At 49.1% G+C, this 24,548-nt stretch overlaps 1 protein-coding gene and 5 non-coding genes across 6 annotated transcripts; 2 read left to right on the forward strand and 4 right to left on the reverse strand.

Annotated features, from left to right (window-relative positions):
- Positions 1-937: 937 nt before the first annotated feature.
- Positions 938-6,596, reverse strand: LOC134384362 (low affinity immunoglobulin gamma Fc region receptor III-like). Its single transcript, XM_063105894.1, is given in 5 exon segments — positions 938-1,194; positions 2,695-2,949; positions 5,516-5,773; positions 6,069-6,086; positions 6,512-6,596. Coding segments are annotated over 5 exon segments (873 nt in total).
- Positions 6,597-20,454: 13,858 nt separating this feature from the next.
- Positions 20,455-20,526, reverse strand: TRNAE-CUC (transfer RNA glutamic acid (anticodon CUC)). Its single transcript has one exon. It is a non-coding gene; the product is annotated as a tRNA-Glu (tRNA).
- Positions 20,527-20,817: 291 nt separating this feature from the next.
- On the reverse strand, positions 20,818-20,889 carry TRNAG-UCC (transfer RNA glycine (anticodon UCC)). Its single transcript has one exon. It is a non-coding gene; the product is annotated as a tRNA-Gly (tRNA).
- Positions 20,890-21,587: 698 nt separating this feature from the next.
- Positions 21,588-21,659, reverse strand: TRNAD-GUC (transfer RNA aspartic acid (anticodon GUC)). Its single transcript has one exon. It is a non-coding gene; the product is annotated as a tRNA-Asp (tRNA).
- Positions 21,660-22,183: 524 nt separating this feature from the next.
- TRNAL-CAG (transfer RNA leucine (anticodon CAG)) lies at positions 22,184-22,266 on the forward strand. The gene has a single exon. It is a non-coding gene; the product is annotated as a tRNA-Leu (tRNA).
- Positions 22,267-23,778: 1,512 nt separating this feature from the next.
- Positions 23,779-23,849, forward strand: TRNAG-GCC (transfer RNA glycine (anticodon GCC)). The gene has a single exon. It is a non-coding gene; the product is annotated as a tRNA-Gly (tRNA).
- The last annotated feature ends 699 nt before the right edge of the window (positions 23,850-24,548 follow it).

Genomic DNA, 24,548 nt, shown 5'->3' on the forward strand with positions numbered 1-24,548 from the left:
ACCAAACTATATATAAAGGTCTGTGACACCAACTACCTGTATGTCCTTGAACAGGTAATTTTGGCTATCTGGGCCATAGCTTTCTTGATTTTAAAATGATGAGATTGGAGTTTCATTGTTTCTAAGGAGTTTCCAGGATTAAAAGTCTCTGATTACAAAGTTAAAGAATTTACTGATTCTATAAATATTTATTAAGTGTCTTATCATGGGCTAGACACTGACCTAGGCCCCGAGTATATATGGTAGTGAACAAAACAAAATCCTCTCCTAAAGCTCACATTCAAATGGGGTAGGGCAAGGGGAGGGGGAGTCAGGCATTAAAAAAAGTAAACAAGTAAACATACAGAACATCGGCTGGTGAGAAGAACAATGGAGAAAAAGCAGGAGAGGGGAATTAGGAGTGTGGAAGGGGAGGTGGAGTTATATTGAATGATCAAGGGGATGTCATTGATAAGGTGACATTTGAGTAAAGACCTAAAGGACATGAAGCATGATGTAGGTAAAGGGCAACCAAGAGTAAGCAACACAGAGTGACAGGGGATGAGGTCAAAGAGATATCGAGGAGCCAGATTATGCAGCATCTTGTAGAACATTTCAAAGGCTTCAGCTTTTACGCTAAGTGCAAGGGGAAGCTATTATCTAGTTTTGAGCAAAGAAGTGACAAACATGGTACACATTTTAAAAGATCACAATGGCTGCTGTGGGTAGGCTGTAGGATGGCAAGGGTGAGTGCAGGAAGACCAGTCAGGAGGCTATAGCAGTAATTCAAGTGAGAGATAATGGTGGCTTGACCAAGGTTGCAGGAGTAGAGTACTGAGAAGCAGTTGGATTGCTGGGTGTATTTTGAATGTAGAAGCAGGATTTACTGAGGTTTTATATATTTGAGAAACCTCTGGCTAGTGTCTGAAGGCTAAATGGTGGGTGGAGGATTCTTGGCTCAGGTTTCTTTCAAGGAGGAGCTACAGTAGGAGGAAGAGATACTTTTGCCACTGCTGTTATGCCATGGTATGCAGAGACATTTGTCCTATGGTCCTTGGATCCATTGGAGTTTGTGATTCTTCTGGTCCCCCATTGAGCTTTGAAGTTGTCTCTTCACAGAGAAGTACAGCCCTGTGTCCACTGCAAACAGGAGTCCTATCACCAGGCAGAAAGTGATTTGGTACCAAGGTAGAGAGATGGATAGAATTTCTGGACCTAGAAGGAGAGGCAGAGGGATGGGAATAATAAGTCATTAAGATAGAAATTTGGAATAAACAGTGAGGTCCCCAGCAAGGAACCTTTGTAACAGTCATCCTAGCTGGGGCTGAGGTAAGGCCAAGAGCAGACACGTAGGCCAGGAAGTCTTCAGAGGATCTCTTTGTCTCTCTGCCTCCCAAATAAAGCACTAGATCAACATTTCCTAAAGGGTGACCTTGGTCACGTCTGTTCTGAAGTTATAGAGGGAAAAGTTTCTGCAGTCACCGAGGCTTGGAAAATGCCATATGGAACATAGTTTAAAAGTTTTCTTTTCAACAGGGCTTCTTGAAGCCTTTAATGTGTATCATGAATATAAAAGGAGAGGACGAGCATGTTCCACATTAATTTGACCACAGAACCCTTTATTCTGAAAAGCCTTTCAAGGAGTTATGTGACTGGGGAACAGTCTTTGGGAAACCTTGAACTAGGGAATCCACAGACCACATCAGCAGATCTTCACTCACCACCTTCTCTGAGCCTAGAACTGGGTAGTGTTCGCTGCACTAGTCTGTCATAAGTAGCTTGTGATGTCTCCTGAAAAGGCGTGATAAGGATTCCACAATGCAAAATTTCTCAAGAACAGATGGAGGCCTAGTTGTTTATAGGTTGAAAGAGATTCCCATAACAACATGGCTGCCTTGAGCTAATGCTGAGAGGGTCACTGGGGAGGCATTGGAGGCACACACTTCAGAATCCTAGAGGTAGAGGGACATGGGACAAAGTGAAGTGGTTTGAATGAGGTGGAAAGGAGGGAGAGTGATTATGTCTGGTAGACATATTTGTGCGGAGGAAAAGATAGCCTCTGTCCCCTGAGGGTTAAAATTCCAAGTGAATAACACCCATTTCTATAATCCCTGAGGAATGAGCTGGAATACAGCTGCATTTCCACACAGCAATCAGGTCAGCTAGAACTTTTAGGGTTCCTGTTAACATCAAAGAGGCCCATTCAGGAGAACACAGGTACTGAAGTCTGAAAAAGGTTGGTAGACCTCTCCGTATTCATCCTTCCGAAGCCTGAAGCTCCTGGAACAGTCCTGGTTCCTACCATGGAAAGTGATGGTCACAGACTATGATGAGTGCTCTGACCTTCCTATGAGGCCTGTACAGTGGTAATTACCATTGTGACTACAGTTTGCTTGTGGGATGGAGTTGTGATCGAAATGGAAAAACTTCATGGATTTTCCATTGCAGTGGAATTTGACCTTAGATAGAGGCATGTTTTTCCAGCTGTGGCCCCTCAGCACTATGGTTCCCCCTTCCTGAAGCACCAAGTAAGGAGTCTTGAGCAGCAGCCAGTCTGAAAGATGCAAAAGGACCAGGAGGTCTTGGGTCAACTCTGAGACTCAGTGCCCAATTTTGCTGCTGTGGCATTTCTCAGATCTCCATGTAGGTCCATATGACCTTAACCCTGTCCATCCCTGCATTGCCACTCCAAGCATCTAGACAGAGTTCCCTTACCTCGGACAGTGATGGTCACAGACTGTGATGAGTGCTCTGACCTTCCTATAAGGCCTTTGCAGTAGTAATTACCACTCTGACTGTGGTTTGCTTGTGGGATGGAGAAGTTGTAATTGTAATGGGAAAACTTTATGGATTTTCCATTGTGGTAGAAATTAATGTTGTAGAGAGGCATGTTTTTCCAGCTGTGGCACCTCAGCATGATGGTTTCCCCCTCCTGGAGCACCAGATGAGGAGTCTGGAGCAGCAGCCAGTCTGAAAGATAAAAATATGGGGGGAAATGCTCTAAAGCTAGATACCAAGACCTTTGCAACCTCATGTGTAGGACTACATTCCTCATAGAACTTGAAAGGATGATGGGCACTGAAGATGCTTCAGGGAGGTGTGAGACAAAATATAGTGTTATATCTGTGGAACTTCTGAAAGACAGAAGTTTCGAGAGGTTCCAAAGGTGAAGAGAAGATAATAAAAATATGTTTGAGGAATTTAAAACACTAAACTTGAGTAGGGAAATGACTGCATTTCAGTAACCGTAGAGGTTACTGAACAGGACCCGAAACCTTCAGTTTGTTGTGAATACGGTACTTGTGGTCTGGGGATTACTAATTTAATTGTAACTTTTGAACAGTTTTGGGAGGTGAAGGCAGGTGGTCATTGACTGTATTAGCAACAAAATAGAGCTTCAATAATGCCTCACCCACCCTGTTTTAGTCTACTTGGGCTGCTATAACGAAGTACCATAAACTGGGTGGGTTATAAACAACAGAAATTTATTTCTCACAGTTCTGGAGGCTGGCAAGTCCAAAATCAAGGTGCTGGCAGCTTTTGTGTCTGGTGAGGGCCCACTTCCTGGTTCATAAAATTGAGCCTTCTTGCTGTATCCTCCCATGGTAGGAGAGGCCACTGAGCTCCCTTGGGTCTCTTTTATACAGGCACTAATTCCATTCATGAGGGCTCCAACCTCATGACATAGTCCCCTCCTCAAAGGCCCCACTTCCTAGTACAATTATGAAGAGGGTTAGGATTTCAACATATGAATTTCAGGGGAACATAAACATTCAGACCATAGCACATCCTGAGTGGAATCTCCCATCCACATAAGAAATGAAAATGTATGATCTTTTGAATTCAGTATTCAATTGTGACTCTGAACAAAAGAGGCATTAAAGAAGGTTTTTAAACTTAAAATCACTTTTCCTTCCTTGCCTACAAAAACTCTTACTCTCAACCACCCCCTCCCTTCATTGATGGCAGAGTAGTCAGTTTCCAAAATTCAGCTATCCTGGAGGACAAGTCTACAAACAATGTTCTAATAAACTTATTAGAGAAGAGGGCCGAACCCATGGCGCACTCGGGAGAGTGAGGCGCTGGGAGTACGGCGACGCTCCCGCCACGGCCGGTGCACTCACTGGTTGAGTGCCGGTCATGAATAAGACAAAAAAACAAACAAAAACAAACAAACAAAAAAACCAAAAAACTTATTATAGAAGAAAATCAAATTGCTCTATTACAGAAACAAATATTACAATTTGTTATATCTTATTTAAGAAAACAATATTCCATATTGATTGTCATTAATATTGTTTTAAAACAAGGAAAACAGTATTCTGTATATGAAAAGCAAGGTACTGTTGTTAAGACAGCATGAAACAGAACTCTGAAGTAAGGACTCTGATTTGGGCTCTGCCGTTAACTGCTGGGCTCTTGGGTCTCATCAGCTTAATTTCTTTATACAATGGAGGACTGGGTGGTTTCTCTTTATCAACCCTTCAGATTTACGTTTTGTTATCTATATTTTTATATCTTTATAGGAAGAGTCAGAAGTACCATAAGACTGTTCCTGGAGAGGTAATACACAAAGAGAGGAGATAGGTAGCTGAGATGTCATTGGGCAGGTTTTTGAGGTTGACTCAATATTTGTTCTTCTTTGAATAGAGCACCATCAACAGAAAGTGACTGCACCACCAGGACCTCTTTGGTACAGGGGCCTTAAAAGACCACACACAAAAAAATCACCCTCCTGGTGTTAAACAGGAAAATCTAAAGCACTGGATGTTTTTGTAACCATCTTTGGCATTTAGGCACCAAGGGTGCAGCTGAAATAAACTGCAAGATAAGTGTGCTCATATTTTCAGACATTTGGAGGGGGGTAGAAATAGTATCCAGGGGCATTTTCTCTACAGAATCTATTAAACTGCACACTGTCAGATATTTCTATAAACCTAAATCAAATCACATTACTCCTTTAATTAAAACCATCTGGTGAATTCTCACCTCATTTAGAAATAAAAGTCAAAGTCATTGCAACAGGCTACTAGCCTTCACACGATCTAGCCTTTCCCCTCCCCCTCACCTCTGGCCTCATCTTCCAGACTGGATTCCACCCTCTGGCCTCCTGTACTCCAGGCAGAATGACCTCCTCACACTTGTCAGACAGCTCCTACCTTAGGGCTTTTGTGGGTCTATTTGTCTCCAGCCTCCGTGGTTTACCACACTGCCATCAGAGTAAGGTGGTTTTATGAAGTAGTACTTTCTGCTTCTTTCGTACTCAGCTGCCTGTTTGTGGCCTTGTGACCTTCTTGTTCAATCAGGACTGAGGCAAAAACTACCTTTAATATATGCTGAGGAATTTCTTAGGAATTTCCACCCCCACCACACATATTAAGCCAATGAGGTAGGTGAAAAGAGAAATGATTAGGCAACCCACAGCAACACTTCCCAGTAAGCAGGTCACCCCCCTTTCCTGCAAACCTCTGTAGCGAAAGCAGATTTCATCTGTCCTGGTCCTCCCAGAACCTCCCCGGGCCCTTCCTCCACTGACCGGAAAGCACGCCCAGATACACAGGGTCGCTGAGGCTGGTCTGGCCTGTCTGGCACCTGTACTCCCCGCTGTCATCTCTCTTGGCCTTAAATCTGTAGCTGGCCTGGACCTGGGTGGGGATGGAGCTCCCATTGTGGAACCACTGGGTGGAGTTGTTCCCAGGGGTGTGGGCCCCCTGGCACCTCAGAGTCACATAGTCCTCCTGCAGCACATGGGTCCACGGGGGCTCAAGTTTCACCACAGCCTTCGGGAGAGCAGCTGAGGGGCAGAGAGCAGAAGGATATGTGAATAAATTATCTTGGAGGGACTAGAAAGTCCTACTGTAGACTCAGTTAAAGATCTGTGTCTTTGCAGCAGCCTATCCTCTGGGTCTTTGATGGACCAGCAGGAATCTAACAAGAATTAAATCCCAGGCCCCAGTGAAATGGGGGAAGTGTCCATGCTGAACCCAAGCCTGATTCTTGGTGAAACAGATATATCCCTACATAGTAAATACAGCATCACATTATGAGGAAGTAACACATTAATACAAAAAAGCAAAGAGCTAACTTACCAGCTCGCCTATCAGAAGCTGTAAAAGAGAAAAGAGTAGATCAATGTAGAGCAGGAAAAGATGAGAACAAAGTTAGTTTTGTGTGTGGGCAGAGGGAGATGATTTTGGCTCCTTCTTTCCCTAGGACCCATCTCAAGAGCCTGTTTCCAATTGATCTCTTATAAAAGTATTCATTTCTCATTCCTCCTTATCTCATCCCTGTCCCTCCACGTGGCGACAAAGTAAACATGAATGTTGGTACAGAATGGACTTCCCAGGGACTGTGAAAGTACCACTGAATTCTGACTTAAGGAACCATTAGAACAGTAAGAATTCAGGGTCCTCTCTCCTCTTTCAATCTGTCTCAGCTTCCAGGGCCCAGGCCTATTCCTCACCACACTGGTCCCTAAAGTCTGGACAGTAGGAGTCTGAAATTGACCTGTTCCAGAATGACCCTCACTCACCCAGCAGCAGCAAAATTGTCAGTGGTTGAAGCAGCCACAGTCTGCCAGGATGTATATTCTGAAACATTTGGTACTCCAAAGTCATTCCAGAACTGGTCCAGAATCCAGTGAGGTTTAGGAGATAAACTTAGAAAAGAGGAAGGAAATTATTTCATTATCTCATGCAACTATCATCAGTTACTAGATTTTGTTCTGCTAAACAATGAATAACAAATGAAACTAGAAGCTGAATCTGCTTTGCAGATATATCTCTCTAGCACATATCCCCTTGTGTCCTTGTGAAAACCCAAGGGAGAGGTTATTGTGCTGGTGAGGAAATGGAATGGATGGGAGAAAACGCCGGGAAGCAGAGCTGGGAGCAGAGCCCACGACTAGGTTCTCAGTTCAGTGCTATTTCCACTCCCTGTGCTGCCTCACTGGCCAGTACACAGAAAGGTCCAAATGAGTTTTGACCCAGACAAGATAAAGAGAAGCTTTGAAATCTGCAACTGATAAGAATCAACATTAAATAACAGTAACAAAACGGGGTAGTTATCTGTGGGAAACACTCAATCCAAGAAAGCCTCTAAATACGCCTCAAGCAAGTCTATCCCCCTGCCCCTACCCTTAACCTCCTGTCCTCCACACACACAAGAAAGTTCAAGAGCAAGAAATAATTTTGGTAAGAAAGCCGTGGAGCAATTTAAAATGTGTTAAAAGAAGGAAAACTCTTTTTTCTCTATATTCGCTCTCAAAATAGCTGACACAAAATGTATGGTTTTTTTTCCATACTAAGCAATTCTCCAACACCAGCTGGTGTCTTACAATTCAGTTCAATTCTGACACTATCTACCCGGACTCAGCATTAGAACCCACAGGTTAAGGGCTCACTGCCACAAGACTGCCCCCAGTTCAGATGCCCATCACAAGTCCAGGCCTACTGTACTTCTGTACTTCTGGCTGTAAATCAGGAGTTCCTATCACTCCTTCCTCAGGTTCATCATTTTTTAGAATGGCTCACAGAACTCAGGGATATGTTGACTTATATTTATCAGTTTATTATATAGCAAAGGATATGAAAAAGGATACAGATGAACAACCAGATGAAGAGGTACGTGGGTAAGGCCCGGAAGGGTCCTGAGCACAGGAGCTTCTGTCCCCAAGGAGTGTGGGTGTGCCACCCTCCGGGCACGTGGATGTGTTTACCAACTGGAAGCTCTCTGCACCCTGTCTTTTGGGGATTTTTATGGAGGTGATTGATTATTAATTCACTCTCCAGCCCCTCTTCCCTCCCCAGAGGATGAGGAGTGAGGCTGAAAGTTCCAAGCTTCTAATTGTGACTTTGCCTTCCTAGTGACCAGCCCCCATCCTGAAGCTATCCGGGAACCCACCAAGAGCTGCCTCATCAGAACAAAAGACATTCCTATCATCCAGGAAATTCCAAGGGATTTAGGCATTCTGTGTCAGAAACCAGGGTCAAAGATCAAATATTGTAACAAAAGATGCTCTTAGTACCCTTATTGCTTGGAAAATTACATGGGGTTTAGGAGCTCTGTGCCAGAAACAGGGCAGAAAATAAACTATAAATTTCTTATTGTTTCACAGCTATATATTCTGTGCAGATGACTGTGTAGCGTGATTGGGCTGAGCAAAATGGTATAATGGTCACAGTGGTTAAAAGTCAGACTATGGGGACAACGACAGGAAAAGTAGGCAAGAGGAACAACATCAACCTTAAAAGCTTCTGTGCATGGAAGGAAAAATCAATAAAGTGTAAAGATAACCTACAGAGGGCCGGCCCATGGCTCACCTGGATGAGCGTGGTGCTGACAACACCAAGTCCCGGTTAAGATCCCCTTACCAGTCATATTTTAAATAAATAAATTAATAAAATAAAATAAAATATGGGCTGGCCAGTTAGCTCAGTTAGTTAGAGTGCAGCCTCATAACACCAAGGTCATGGGTTCAGATTCCCCTACTGGCCTGCTGCCCAGAAAATAAAAATAAAATAATAAGTATTGGTTAAGATGTGGAGAAATTGGAATCCTTGTGCATATTGGTAGGAATATAAAATGATACAGACATTATGGAACTGGAAGCTTCTCAAATAATTAAAAATAGAATTACCATATGATCCAGCAATCCCATTTCTGGGTATATATCCAAAAGAATTAAAAGCAGGATCTAAACGAGATATGCACACCCATGTTCACTGGCAGCATTATTCACAATATCTGATGTAAGTAATCCAAATGTCCATCTATGTATGATGGATAAACAAAATGTAGTGTGTGTGTGTGTGTGTGTGTGTGTGTGTGTACACAATATGTAGTGGATTGAAATATGTCCCCCCCAAACTCCCTGAAGCTTGAATCATATCCCCAAAGTTTTATGTATTAGGAACTTAGCCCCACTGTGACAGTCAAGAGTTTGGGAAATCCTATTATGGTAATTGTAAGGTGGGGCCTTAAAGAGGTGATTGGGTTGTAGGACCTTGAAGTAGCGAATGGATTAAAATTGGTGGTCAGGGGTGTGGTTCTGAGGGCCTTAAAAGAAGAGGAGAGACTGCCTTCTCTCTCTTTCTGCTCTGTCTGCTTCCACCATCTTGTCATGTGAGACCCCTGGGTTGCTGTCACCATCATCAGATGGACTTTTGACTTCCCAGCCTCAGAACCTGTAAGCAATAAATTTTGTTTTTCTTTATAAAATAGCCAGTTCCATGTATTTTGTTATAAGCAACAAAAACAGACTAATACACAATAGGATTTTAGTCAGCCTTAAAAAGCAAAGGAAATCCTGCGACATGATTGGCACATTAGATCACCACGTTAGAGGGATTTACCACTACTGAGGAATGGCTAAAGAAATGCTGTGGAATAATGAAAGGGAAATACAGCTGTGGAATAATGAAAGGGAAATACAAGCTGTGTAATCAGCCTAAATGATAATAAACCAAAAATCGTGGCATCCTGATACTTTATGTACACTGCCTCCTCCATTCCCAGGAAGTAGGTGGCTGTAAGCATTAAAAGAGATAAGGCAAGTAAAAGCTGGCAAACCTGCTGCTCATAAGTGAGAAGTGACTGATAATTTTGAGTCACCCTAATGATAATGTCATTGGAGGATGTTGTGCTTGAGTCCTTGAGAAGTAAGGGGAAAGAAATCTAAAATTAGAAGTGATACTGTTTTAGCTTCTCAAAAGATCAGAAGAGTCATTTTTTAAGAGTAAAGAAAATAGAATACTATAGCTAAAAACTTCTTGGCAACACAGAATCCAAGAGAGCCAGGACCAAAGACCTGAGAGAAACTTGATATTAAGGAGTCCTGACACATTAAACATGCTAAGACTTGTGAGCAGTCAGCAGTAGTGAAGATTGCTTCTTCCAAAACTTCAGGTCCAGCCTGGCCCTCCCGCTAATGCTGCTTTTGCCTGTGTATACTAATATCTTACCTCTCCTGCATTGCTCAGCATCTGATCCCGGACCCTGTTTTTGGCTTGTTACTACCCACACTGTGCTGAGAGTGCATCATTGTCTTAACTCTACTGCAAGTAGAGACAGGACAGAAATTGAAATGCAGACTGCAGAAATGGAAGAAAAAGAAGTTTTTGAGGAGGAAATATAAAAGGGAAATGATAACCTTACCTGAGAACCCATTAAAAATGGCACATCAAAAGCCAATAGATAAATATTTTGCCCCTTCTAGAAAAAATAAGGGAAGGCTGCAAATATGTGTATGTGTGTGCATATGTGTATACACACATACATACAGGTAGGAGCCAGGAAATTTGACCTAGCAGAGTACAATGGCTCTTCCCTTATACTAGGAGAGCTGTTTTGGTTTTTTGTTTTGCTATTGGGAAATGAAATCAATAGAATTCATAAGCTAGGAAAATTAGTTGTTTTTCCTGGCTTTACAGGCAAGCTTTATAGAGGAACAGTTCTTGAAAGATGAATGTGTAGAAAAATTAAACAAGATAAAGGAAAGAAAGAAAGAAAAATGTGTAGAAAGTAAAATATTTTGCTATTTAGCCTTAGGCAGAATTTGAAATTCCCTGTGTACTTGAATTTAATGTTTAAGTGTATGATGGGCAGGAAAAGAGGAGTCGGCTCCCTCCAAAGATTAAGAGCTTTCATGTACACAGATCTCTTGGTTATTGTTCTGTCATTTCAGATTAGTAGACAGAATGGTGTCAATTCCAGGCTCAGATTTTTAGTAATGCCTACTGTAAGGTATTCCAGCTACCTATCCCCAGCACGTTTATCAGAACGTATAGAAATTCTATTCAGCACTCAGATCTCAGGAGTAGCATTCCTGTGGAACTGAGGAGGACTTTAAGCTCTGCATGCAAGATCTACAAGAGGTGAAGAATTAAGACAACCTGTGAACAAGGTCATTAATAAAAGCAGTGTGGCTCACAAAAACAAACACATGAAATCTTCCCTCCAACTCTAGGAGGAGTTAGGAATTAGACAGGGAATTCTACAAGAGGACGGAGATCTGCACTATGTTGGAACATGATTCTCAATAGAAGAGAATATCTTTTTACCTTATAAAATTGAGTATCACTATTTTTTCTGTGATGAGAACTGTTTGACTCATCAGAATGGCAAAATGTAAAATGAGCATCTGACGGATACCCACAAGAGTAACTCTGAGTATTGCCTGGGAAACAGCCTCAGTGCACACAAACAGATTTTCATTCATTCAACAAACACATAATTCTTAGGTGCTTTCTCTGTACTAGATGGTTCTAGAAACATGAGATATAATAGTGAATAAAACACAAAAATACCTGTGAACAGGGAGCTTACATTGTAGAGGTAGAGATAACCCCCAACCTTTTTGGTAAGCAATACCAGATACTTAGGACTTTCCGTTACCAGGTGCTTGAGACTTTCCATCGCCAGAAGATTAGGACTTTCCGCTGCCAGGGGGAAGGGACTTTCCAAAGAGCCCAAAGTTCACCCAGTTCCAGGAGGGGCCTAACCACAAAAGGGGTGGGCTATTAGTCAATTCCCCAGTTCCTCGTCTGTGTACCACCCCACTGAAGGCCACCAATGAAATTAAAAGTCACCCCAGATGGCCAATAAGCTGTGTACAACTCACCCTGTTGCCAAAGTCTGCCTACCAAACTGTATAAAAAATGCTTGAGTTAAGAGCTTGGGGCCGCTTCTGTCCTGAAAACGGAGCGACCCCAGCATGCTGGAATGAAAACCTCTTGCTTGATTGCAGCAGTCTCAGTTTCGTGGTCTTTGTGCAGTGAGCCATCCTGGTGTGTGTGGGATTCATGCATGGTGCATGGGTCTTACATTTTTGGGGGCTTGTCAGGGATCAAGCTCACTCTTTCTGGGACCAGAGACTAGAGAACGGAGGATTGCTCGAGCAGCAGGTACCACGGTTGTCTCTGTCTGTCTGCTGTGTCTGTCTTAGAGTCTTCTTTGTTTACTGTAATCTGGTTTCGGATTTTCTGAGGCTCCGAGGCGGAGCCATCAGTCTGTAGTGGTCATAGCGGCGGGTAGACGTACAGACACATCGTGGCCACAGGAATCCTGGAGGACACTCCAGATTCCTTTGTGCTAGACGAACAGGTTCGGCTCCATGGTAGATCTCTGGGAAGGAGACCCCTCCTGCTCTGATAATCAGGTTGTAGCACCCGTGGGAGGGGTGTGTCAGTGTTTTGGTTTTTGTTTTTCTGGTTGTGTGTGTGTTGGGACTGACGACTTTCTGGGGCGACATGGGGCAGACTGTCTCTACCTCTTTAAATCTGACTCTGAAATACTGGACTGACGTGAAGGCCAGAGCTAATAATTTGTCTGTCTGTTTGTGTTTGAGTAACTAAGTTTGTGCCTTTTGGTCATTAAAGACCTGATGACTGAAAGAAATTATTTTTTTCTCAGTTTCTCCTGGCAAGCTTGAAAAACCAAACACTGTAATTAGCTAAGTCTCTGGACAAAATTTGTCTATCTGTGCACAGAGTTCTGCAACTGCTATAAGAAAAACTCACTGTCTATGGCATTTCAGCCAAGATAAAGAAAAACCTGTTAGAAGAATCAAGGCCACTTGGAGATTCTGTTTTTCTTATACAACCCAGCCAGTTCTAGCTAAATGTAAACATTAAACTAAAACTGAAGGAAAAAAAAGGGGGGGGGGGGAGTTTTTCGAAAATCACACTGCTATGAGAAATGTTTTCAGAATTATCTGCTTGGTTTTACTGGTCAAACAGGATTACATTTGTCTTTGGTAGAGGTTTTAAGGTTAAAGTTATAAGCCCAGCCTAAAACAGAATGATCTTTGATCATGGGATTTTTAGATAAATGAGGTTAGTTTAGTATTGTTGGTGAAAAAGGAAATTAGTATGCAGGAAAAGAGGATACTTCATTGTGAAAAAGCATCTTGTGTAGTGAACTTTTGTCCTAGAGCAAAATGACTAGTTATTTAGGAAGTGGGAAGTATAGGACAAATGAAAAATCTAAAGCATGTCATCAAAGGTCTGAGTAAGTGGTAATAATGGTTTGTAAACAGCGAATTTATGAAAGAATTTTGTGTATGATTAAAATGATTATAATTAAAAGGCAATTAGCTAAGTTTTTCTAAAGACTAAACTTAATATTAAGAAACACTGATATAGAACTAAATTTCCCCTGTTAGAACAAGATTTTCTTAAAATATTGACCAGATGCTTAGTAAAATTGCAAAAGACTCTAACAAGTACTCTTAAACACAAGTGTCAAATAACTTTGAGAACAATGGACAAAATAAAAGGTTTTCAAAACTCCAGTAAGAAATCTGATGAGTTTATAGAACTACTAATTAAGATCAAGTAAAGCAAAAATTAAGTATACAAAGTTAAATAACTGATAAAAATGTTTTGTAACTTGCATTGTTTGTTCTTTACTTAAATGTTTGGTTTTAGGGAAACTTTTTCTCTAAGCTATCTATAACTTACAGCAATTTGGTAAAATGTACTTTATAAACAAAGATAAAAATATTTGCCTTTTTCCTCTTTGATTCCTCCAAAATTTGAAAACTATTTATGAGTATCCTTCTGTTTTTTATGGTAATATGGTTATTTAAATAAGTATAATAAAAATTTGCTCTCTTTATATAACAGCATACAATTAAAAAGGTTAATTATAAAATAACATGTCTACCTGGGAGTAAGTCTTCCCAGCACTGAGGCATCCATACAAAGAAAAGTAAAACCTTTTCAATCAGAAAATTGATCTTCAATGCTTCCATGAGGAATGTTTTGATCGAAAAAGGGGAAATGATGTCTTGTCTACACAAGCAGTTCTCTAAAGTTTCATAAACTTGAAGGAAGAGACTCATGACTTGGATGAGACATCCTGTTCCTAAACAAAGGATTCATGTAAGTTCTTAAGATTATTGATGTACCAATTAATGTATAGCTTGCTAACTCTGAGTAAGCCACCTGTTGTGAACCAACTGTTAAGACAATAGATAAACAAATGCCCTTGATCCTCTGCGCCACTCCAGCTGGGTAACAAGAGCTATGTCCTCCATCATGTCAAATAGTTCCATTCCACATTAACCCCTACTGCACCCTGAAAACAGCTTGAAGCAGTCAGATGAGTCAGCGGCCCACTCCATAAACGTGGAAAGAACTATTGACAATGGGGAATTATTGAGTGGGCAGGACAGAAGCCATTTTGGGACCTAAAGCAACCTGGGCTATGGGGATGGGGAGGATTTTTTTAAAGGACAGGATTTTTTCTCTCTCTCTACTCTTGCTTCCCATCCCCAGACTTTCTTATCTCACTTACTAAGTAAAAATCAAGGCTGAGAAGCTAATTAGTACTTTGCAAAGCTAACAGTTCTTTCTTTGAGTCTTGTAAAATTTTGAGTAATGATCAAGACCAAACGACTGGAAGCTGACCTTGGGCACCACCCAAGTACACTGGCACAAATCAAAATCTTGCAGGGCCCTGAGATAACAGCGAAGATGAAAACAGAAACCAGACGAGGCCTTGGCAAGACCTTGTACCTGACTCACAAACATGGACCCCTCATGGCTCACATCTCCTGCCCCCCTTTTTGCCCTTATGCCAGGCCCCAGTGCCCAAGAACCCTTTATGGTCTATGTTCCCTTTACCACAAGTGCTTTAATGAGCCACAAGGCCTAATTTCTCTCTTGGAGTCTGTCTTTTATACTCATCAGCCCACCTGGGCTGACTGTCAGCAGCTCCTCCAGGTCCTGTTCACCACTGAGGAGAAACAATGGATCTTCCTGGAAGCTCAAAAGAATGTTCCAGGAGCCGATGGGCAACCTACCCTCCTCCCTGATGTCATAGATGCAGGATTTCCGTTGACCAGACCTAACTGGGATTTTAACTTGGCAGAAGGTAGGGAGAACCTGAAGGTCTATCGCCAGGCTCTAGTGGCAGGTCTCCAAGGGGCAGCAAAATGCCCCACCAATTTGACTAAGGTAAGAGAGGTGATCCAGGGGCCCAATGAGTCTCCATCAGCATTTTTGGAGAGACTCATGGAGGCGTTCCGTCAGATTACACTGTATGATCCTAGTAGTGAGGAGCACAAGGCTACAGTGACAGTCGCTTTTATTGACCAGTCTAGTAAAAACATCAGGAAGAAACTGCAGAAGCTTGAAGGGTTACAAGATAAGTCGTTGAGGGAATTAGTGCAGGTGGCTGAAAAGGTTTATCATAATAGAGAGTCAGAGAAAGAAATTTTTTAAAAAGCACCAAGAAAGAAATTTTCACAAAATTCTGGCCACTGTAGTCAGGGAAACCAGGGAACCTGTAAGACAGTACCAGGCAACAGGAGGGGACCCCTGGCAAAGATCAATGTGTGTACTGCAAGGAGAAAGGACACTGGGCTTGAGAAAGCCCCCAGAAAAAAAAAATGCCTCAGGCCCCAAAGTCTTGGCCCTACGGGAAGACAGTGATTAGAGGGGACGGGGATCAGAGCCCCTCCCCAAACCCAGGGTAACCCTAAAAGTGGAGGGGAAGCCTACTCAGTTCATGGTAGATACTGGAGCTGAACATTCAGTGTTGCAACAGGCAGATGGACCCCTCTTAAATAAAAAGAAGTCATGGGTACAAGGGGCTACAGGGAACAGACAGTACTCATGGACTACCCGAAGAACGGTGGACCTAGGCGTGGGCTGGGTATCCCACTCGTTCATTGTCATTCCTGAGTGCCCCTACCCACTACTGGGAAGAAACCTCCTCACCAAAATGGGTGCTCAAATTCATTTTGACCCCGAGGGACCTCGGGTGCTAAATCGACAAGGAAAGCCTCTCCAGGTACTAACTCTCAGGTTGGAATATAAATACCTATTGTTTGAAAAACAAGGGCAGGAGACTGGACAGATGGACTCGTGGTTAGAAAACTACCCCCAGGCGTGGGGAGAAACGGCAGGGATAGGGAAGGCTAAAAACCAGCCCCCCGTCCACGTGGAGCTGAAGGCTCAAGCCAGTCCTATAGCTGTCCGACAATACCCAATGTCCCGAGAGGCACACGAAGGCATCCGACCCCACATTGCCCGTTTGCTCCAGCTGGGGATCCTACGAAAGTGCCAATCAGCCTGGAACACACCCTTGCTACCGGTCCAAAAACCTGGGACTAATGACTACCGACTGGTCCAAGACCTCCGAGAGGTAAACAAGCAGGTGGCTGACCTCCACTCCACAGCTCCTAACCCCTATAATCTTTTAAGTTCTTTACCCCCAGACAGGACCTGGTATTTGGTACTGGATCTCAATCACATCATAGGGCTAAAACAACTGGCAGAACAAATAGTTAAAAATTGTGTACCGTGTCAAAAAGTAAATGTCTGTAAAAATACCATAGGACTTGGCAAGAAACTCAGGGATGACAGACCAGGAGTATATTGGGAAGTAAACTTTACAGAGATCAAGCCAAGTAAATATGGTTACAAGTATCTCCTAGTTTTTGTAGACACCCTCTCTGGATAGATAGAAGCATTCCCAAAAAAGCAGGAAACAGCCACCATCGTGGTCAAGAAAATCCTGGAAGAAATCTTCCCACGCTTCAGGGTACCCAAGGTAATTGGGTCCGACAATGGGCCCGCCTTCATTGCCAAGGTAAGCCAGGGAGTGGCCAGATACCTAGGGGTCAATTGGAAATTACATTGTATCTACAGACCCCAGAGTTCAGGACAGGTAGAAAGGATGAACAGAACTCTAAAAGAGACCCTGACTAAATTAACCATGGAGACTGGCATGGACTGAGTGGTGCTCCTTCCCTTGGCCCTGTTTAGAGCTAGGAACACCCCCTCCCGGTTCAACCTGACCCCCTCTGAAATTCTCTATGGTGCCCCTGCCCCCTTGACTTTACTGGGGAACTCCTTTGAACCCACTTGCCACAGTAACAGTGACTTGTATACCAGGTTAAAAGGACTGCAAGCGGTGCAGAAGGAAGTCTGGACGCAGCTAGCGGCTGCCTATGAACCTGGGATCCCCGAAGTTTCTCACCAGTTCCAGGTTTGGGACACAGTCTACATAAAATGACATTGCTGCCAGACTCTGGAATCCCGCTGGAAGGGAACTCATAACTGTCACCCTCTCTATCCTTTTGGGCTTAGGATTAGGAGCGGCTGGGGCACCTACAGGAACTTCAGCTCTGGCTATTCAACATCAGAATTACCAAAGTTTGGAGGCAGCCATAGATGCTGATATTAAAGAAATAGAAAATTCAGAAATTACTAAAATACAGGAGTCCCTCACCTCTCTTTCTGAGGTGGCCCTACAAAATAGAACGGGACTAAACCTCTTGTTCCTTCAGCAAGGGGGGTTCTACACTGCACTAAAAGAAAAATGTTGTTTTTACATCGATCACTCAGGGGTAATTAAAAACTCCATGGCCAAAATCAGGGAAGGCCTAGACAAAAAAAAAAAGAGAGAGAGAGAGAGAGAAAGAGAACAAAATCAGGGCTGGTTTGAATCATGGTTCAACTCCTCCCCCTGGCTCATAACCCTCATGTCAACCTGTTAGGACCACTAATTATTTTAATATTGCTTCTGACCTTCGGCCCCTGCATTTAAAATCGCTTGCTAGCTTTGGTTAGAGAACGTGTTAGTACTGTTCAAATTATGATGTTAAGACAACAATAGAAGGAATTAAACCAACAGGAAACAGTATTTCATGATTGAGATATGCAAGGAAAAAAGGGGGGAATATAGAGGTAGAGATAACCCCCAACCTTTTTGGTACGCAATACCTGATACTTAGGACTTTCCGTTACCAGGTGCTTGAGACTTTCCATCGCCAGAAGATTAGGACTTGCCACTGCCAGGGGGAAGGGACTTTCCAAAGAGCCCAAAGTTCACCCAGTTCCAGGAGGGGCCTAACCGCAAAAGGGGTGGGCTATTAGTCAATTCCCCAGTTCCTCGTCTGTGTACCACCCCACTGAAGGCCACCAATGAAATTAAAAGTCACCCCAGATGGCCAATAAGCTGTGTACAACTCACCCTGATGCCAAAGTCTGCCTACCAAACTGTATAAAAAATGCTTGAGTTAAGAGCTCGGGGTCAATTCTGTCCCAAAAAGAGAGTGACCCCAGCATGCTGGAATAAAAACCTCTTGCTTGATTGCAGCAGTCTCAGTCTCGTGGTCTCCGTGAGGTGAGCCATCCTGGTGTGTCTGGGATTTGTGCATGGTGCACGGGTCTTACAACATTCTATTTGAGGGAGACATAAAATAAATAATTAACACGTAAAATAAGTGAAAACATAATAGGAGAAATTGCAGTCGCCTTTTGGTCCCGCAGCAACAACGCCCAGTGCGCTATGCTCTGCTCCCTTTCCCCAAAGGGACATGCGCGCATCACACACAAAACTCCCCATCCCATGCGCAACAACCCTCTCTCGCCCTACACACAGAACTGGTCCCCAGGACAGCTTTCCCGCCCAGCTACCCTCCTGCGAGACGCCGTCGCTCTCTCCCTTTTTGTCTTCACTCCCCTGCCACCGCCTCGCTCACACGCGCCACAAGCACCACACGCACCACACCCTTGCGCCCGCTCGCCCCACCCCTGTCCCATTTCACCACGTTTCCTCGCGCACTCGCTCGCTCTCCCCCAAGATTAGGCCATTTGGGCCCAACTACTACCAGCGGAAGTGGCATCCCCGAAGACAGTGTCAAGACACATCGCATCCTCCTAGAGGGTCCCACAGTCATTAAAGCACACGAGTGAGTTCAAAATACTTAGGAACATCACCGCATATGCACAGTCTGTGTTCACTCTATCGCGCTCGTCCACAGGATTTCTCCTAATCTGGATCGCCCGCCGCCGCCGCCGCCACCCCAAGCGCCACCTCGCATCTCCCACCCCAACCCCCAACACCACCTGACCACAGTCCACAGCTTTCCTCAGGGATCTGTCCCCTGCATTGTCCCTCTTTTAATCTCAACCCAAAACACACACCTGACACGTAAATGCGTGTCCCGACAAGGCGTCATGGAAGTCTCTGGTCCAGCTGAATCCCCTACTCCTTCCAGACCTTGCCTAGGCCCGCTCTCCCACGGCCTCTGCTCTCTCCACGGCCTCTGGGCTCAGCGCCCCAGTCTACCCCGTGGTGGGCCACGGCGGGTACGGGGGTGGGGGAGGAGAGCGGGGGTGTGGATCAGACACCTTCGTCCTTCGGGGTTTCTCTGTGTGTGTGTCTCTCTCTCTCTCTCTCTCTCACACACAAACACACCCAGAAACACACACACACACACACACACACACACACACACACACAGCAAGGCAAGGGAACCTCCCGCGGTGATGGCAAGCGTCTGTGTTCTGAGAGGGGCTCCTCTCCGCAGATGACACGGCCTCGTCAGGCCATCGTTACGTGGCAGATTCGTGCCGTGCGCTGGACGTCCACGTTGCCTGTAAAGAAAGTTTTGGCGGGAAGTAGACTGGGCTCTGCAGTTGACTTTGGGGTCAGCCACAGAATAAGGTGGGGGATGGATAGAGGGACGGAAAGGGGGAGGGAGAGCTGGGTACCTAGGTGGTAAGGCAGGCACGGGAGAAGATGACGAATCCAATCTCGGCGCTGGCTCTGAGGGGCGTTCTCGGTACGTTCCCTGCCATTTTGACAGCTGCTGGAGAGCGTCCGTGATGAAATTCGAACCAAGTGTGGGCTCCAAGTCACTCCCGACACCCATCTCCCCACACCCGCTCCGGTCAGCTCGGCTGTTCGCTTTTCCCCAGCGGCCCCCGTGATCTCCTGGCTTCCACCTCCGCTGCCCGGTGGTCTAGCTGGCCGAACCTCTCGAGAGTCGTTTTCACACTTCTGCCTCCCCGGGGCCATGGGCCGGCGTCGCTGTCCCCACAAGCTCCATTGCCATCCTCGCCCAAGCCACCGACACACGTGGAGCCCAATCGCCGGTCCGCACTCGGGGCCGGGCCACAGCGTTTGCTGGCATGAGCGGCGACGTCACGGACCGCAGGCCCCGGCAGGTGGCCGAACTGGCGGGCGCAGATCCCCCGAGGAGGCAGAGATGAAGTGGCCTGTCATCCGCGAGACTTGGCCTGGCAGCAGCAGCGCTGCTCGCGCCAGCCCATTTGGTGGCCAGAGGCCAGGGAGTGAGGGTGTGTTTTGTGCGTTGGCTGGTTGTCGCTGTTGTCGTCTGAGTGGTCGGCTGGCGGCCACGGGAGGAGAAAGGCTGCTGCCCGGGCCAGTCGGGTTTGGGGCTGAGGAAGAGCGGGAGCGAGGCGAGCATCGGATAAGGAAGAGGGGGAGAAGCCGGAGGCCTGATGGGTGGCGAGCGAGGCCAAAAGGACGGGGTGGTTGGAGGTAGCGCGCCGCGGGGTCGGGCTGGACGTGGAGGAAGGCGGGGGCGGGGGACTCGTTGGGGCACGGGAGACGCGAGCGAGCCAGCCAGCCTGCCTGCCTGTTGGCCAAAAGGGCAGGGAGGTGGTGTGAAGGCTTCCGGGAGGGTGGTAGGCAGGGGGAAAGAAGAAAGGCTTCCCTGACCGGGAATCGAACCCGGGCCGCGGCGGTGAGAGCGCCGAATCCTAACCACTAGACCACCAGGGAGCGTCGAGCTTCGTGCCCGGCATGCGCCTCCTGGACCCAGTGCCTCCTGGACCCAGCGCCTCCTTCCCCAGCGTTCGGCCTTAGCTCGCTTGGCGTCTGCCCCCTCCTCGCACGGCAAACAGAGGGCAGCCGGCCGCCGGCAATGCCGAGTGCCCTACACGCGGGCGGCACCCGCAAATCACTGCGCGCCTCCTGCACGCACGCACGCGCGCGCCCGCCGAAGCCACGGGCCAAGCCCCGACAGGGACCCCGGACACCATGCACTTGGACCTGCGCAAAAGGTCGGCCCGTTGCGTTGGCCGGGAATCGAACCCGGGTCAACTGCTTGGAAGGCAGCTATGCTCACCACTATACCACCAACGCCGCCCGACCCGGGCGCCGCCGCCCTCCCGCAGCTCCCTCTCGCTGCCACAGCGCCACCTAAGGCCGTCCCGCGCCCCGCTGACGGCGCAAGCCCAGTACAGCGGCTCGGGTCCGCCCGCCTCTGGGGGCGCACTCGCCGCCCCTCTGCTCCTGGGCCCTCGCCTCTACGCCGTCGCCGCCGCACCCCGAGCACGCGTCCTCCTGCACCTGACACGCCAAAGCCATTCTCCACCAGGGCCCCGGCGAGGCCACAGCCCACACCGACAGGCTAGGGGCTCCCACCGCCTACCCCGGGTCCCGGCCCCTGTGCGTCGCTGGCAGCCCAGTTCCCACTCCCACTCCCACTTTGGGTGCGCGGGTGGTTCGTCGGTCGCTGTGGGGGTGGGGCGGGGTGTCGGTGGGCGACAGGAGGTAGCTCCGCTGTGGCCACGAAGTCCCGCGTGAGAAGGAAGGGAAGGGGCCCAAGGGGGGGCCAAGGGGGCAGACAAGGCACGCACCAGACGGCGCCCTGCGCCTGGTTGGAGCGAGCGGAGGCGGGGAGGGGAAGAGGAAGGCTGAGGGGGTGAGAAGGGGAGGGCGGAGAGGTGGTGAGAGAGAGAGAGAGCGAGAGAGACATGAGCCCTTTGGGGGCCATAGGTTGGGTCCGAGAGCGGGCTGCGGGGACCCGGGCGGTGGCGGCGGCCAAAAAGGGCGGCTGTCTCCCCGTCGGGGAATCGAACCCCGGTCTCCCGCGTGACAGGCGGGGATACTCACCACTATACTAACGAGGACGGTGGCGGGTAGCGCGCGTGTTCCTCACGCCCTCTCCCGCGGCGGGCTCCTAGCCCTGCCTTCCTCCCCCTGCCCACCGCAGGCGCCCGGCATGCGTCCGTCCCATCCCTCGCCCGACGACCGCCCCTTCTCCCGTCGCCGACGCCCAACTACCGCGACCCCCAACAGAGCACGCTCCGACTCCGCCCGGACGCCCACCACGAGCGGCCCGCCCGTACCCCAGTGGCGTGGAAACGCCCGGTGCGCCCAGCCCGCGGCCTCCCATGCGCGGATCAGCCTGAGGGGGAGGCGCGGGCGACCAAGCAAGGCCGCCAGGAGTGCTGGGCGTGCGTCGGGCCGGGGCGTGGGGCCGTCGACGCCGGGGAGCCAGCCGGGTCGGCCGACTTGGCTGCCCCCTCTGGCCCTCACGACCCGTCGGTTGCACACCCAGACGCCTTCCGTCCTAGGACACGGCGTCCGCCCCAGGGCACGGGCGTCCGCTCCGGGTCCCAGCCAGGCGAGCGGCGATGCGCCCAGGCCCGCTGTCAGGATGGCCGAGCGGTCTAAGGCGCTGCGTTCAGGTCGCAGTCTCCTCTGGAGGCGTGGGTTCGAATCCCACTCCTGACAAGCCAACCTTTTGGGCGCGCCCACCGCAGGTCCTGTCCCCAGACTGGGCAACGCCCATCGCGACCCTCCACCACCACCCACGGTCTCCAACCCTCCGCCCACTGCCATCCCCGCTGACTGCACTCCACACCGACTCGCACGCCCCTCTTATCTGACCCCACTCCAGGACGCCTCGGTGCTCCTTGCTTCGCTCTACACCTGCCTCGCTCTGCCCGCCCTCCGCGATCTCCATCCCACGCAGCCCTCCCTTTCAACCCCGACCCCCACCCCCGCTCCTTGCCCAGATGCACCCGCCCTGGAAAGCCCTCCAGGGTTCCCCGTCCACCTTCTGCCCTCCTGAACAGCGACTCGCTCTTAGAGCCTCACGCTTCTGCAACCAGGGGCACGCCAGCCAACGTCCTGTCCTGCCCTGCCCTGCCCTGCCCTGCCCTGCCCTGCCCTGCCCGCCAAGGCCTCGGCCCCCGCCGGCCCAGTCGCTTCTCTCCACGGCCCACTGAGGTCGCCACCCCCCACCCCCATCTTGCTGCGCCGCGGTCCCCGCGCTTCCTCGCCTTGGCAAGTGCGGGCCCTTCCCTGCCCACACTTGCCGGGTACACGGGTACACAAGCAGCCCGGACGCCTGCTCGACAGTGACAGCCGGATCCCTGCGCTGGGCCCAGCCCCGCAAAGCTTGCCCCCAGGAGTCGCCAGCGGAAGCCCTTAGATCCCCATCACCCGACCAAAAACTTGCCAGGCCCCGGCCGGTACCACCTCGGCGCCGCACCACATCCCCAACGTGGGAAGCGACTGCCTGGGCCGTCCCCCACACACCAGAGCGACCTTCCGCCGTCCCGGCCGCCAGCCAGCTGCCGCTCTGCCCACGTGCTCCTCCGTCCGGCCGTTCTAACGCTCCAGCCTCCCAACCAGCACATCGGGGGCAGGACCCCTAGTGCGAGCCGTTGGCCAGAGCGTCGCCGTAGGGGCCTCGCAACCGAGTCGGTCACTTGTCGCGAGGCGCGCTCGGCGGCGCCGCTATCCGTCCCCCAACCCGTCCAGCCGCCACCCCCGCCCCCTCACCGCTCCCTCTCACACACGACACAGGCAAGGATGCCAGCTACGCAGCCCCGAAAGGGAGTTCGGGTCGGAGTCCGGCAGCGCGGAAGGGAACGTCCGCGCTCAGCCCCGCCGGCCACACACAGGCCACACGCCCTGATCGGCCAGCGGGCGCCGGCCAGGCCTGGTCCCTCTCCTGGCTTCCTCAGGCGACACACCGGCAGGCGGTCTGTCTGGAGACCCGGAGCGGCAGAGAACGCGCAGGGTGGGGCGACGGGCCTCCTCCGTGGGTGCGCGGCGTCCCGGGGCCCTGGACGCGACTGGAGTCTCTCCGTCGGGTCGCCCGCCGGCTCCCTGCCCCATCGGGCCCCTCGTGCATGGCCCGGTGGAGCAGATGCCCACGGCGGGCGGTGACCAGTGCCCGGCGGCAGGTGGCCAGCGCTGCTGTGCCAGCATCTGCTGGGGACTGCCACCACGGGTGCATGGGTGGTTCAGTGGTAGAATTCTCGCCTGCCACGCGGGAGGCCCGGGTTCGATTCCCGGCCCATGCAGCACGCCGGCCCCTTTTGGTCCCGCAGCCCCAACGCCTAGCGGCTCTACGCTCTGCTTGCTCTGCTTCCTTTCCCCTCAGGGTCGTGCGCGCATCCCACACACCAACTCCCGCTCCCACCCGCGAGGCCCCCCACCCGCCCTACGCACAGAACTGGTCCCCAGGACAGCTTTCCCGCCCAGCCACCCTCCTGCGCGACGCCGTCTCTCTCTCCCTTTTTGTCTTCACTCCCCTGCCACCGCCTCGCTCACATGCGCCACAAGCACCACAAGCACCACACGCACCTCACTCTTGCGCCCGCTCGCCCCACCCCTGTCCCATTTCACCACGTTTCCTCGCGCACTCGCTCGCTCTCCCCCAAGATTAGGCCATTTGGGCCCAACTACTACCAGCGGAAGTGGCATCCCCGAAGACAGTGTCAAGACACATCGCATCCTCCTAGAGGGTCCCACAGTCATTAAAGCACACGAGTGAGTTCAAAATACTTAGGAACATCACCGCATATGCACAGTCTGTGTTCACTCTATCGCGCTCGTCCACAGGATTTCTCCTAATCTGGATCGCCCGCCGCCGCCGCCGCCACCCCAAGCGCCACCTCGCATCTCCCACCCCAACCCCCAACACCACCTGACCACAGTCCACAGCTTTCCTCAGGGATCTGTCCCCTGCATTGTCCCTCTTTTAATCTCAACCCAAAACA

This window comes from Cynocephalus volans, chromosome 8, assembly GCF_027409185.1.
Source record: "Cynocephalus volans isolate mCynVol1 chromosome 8, mCynVol1.pri, whole genome shotgun sequence".
In the NCBI taxonomy this organism is placed as follows: domain Eukaryota; kingdom Metazoa; phylum Chordata; class Mammalia; order Dermoptera; family Cynocephalidae; genus Cynocephalus; species Cynocephalus volans.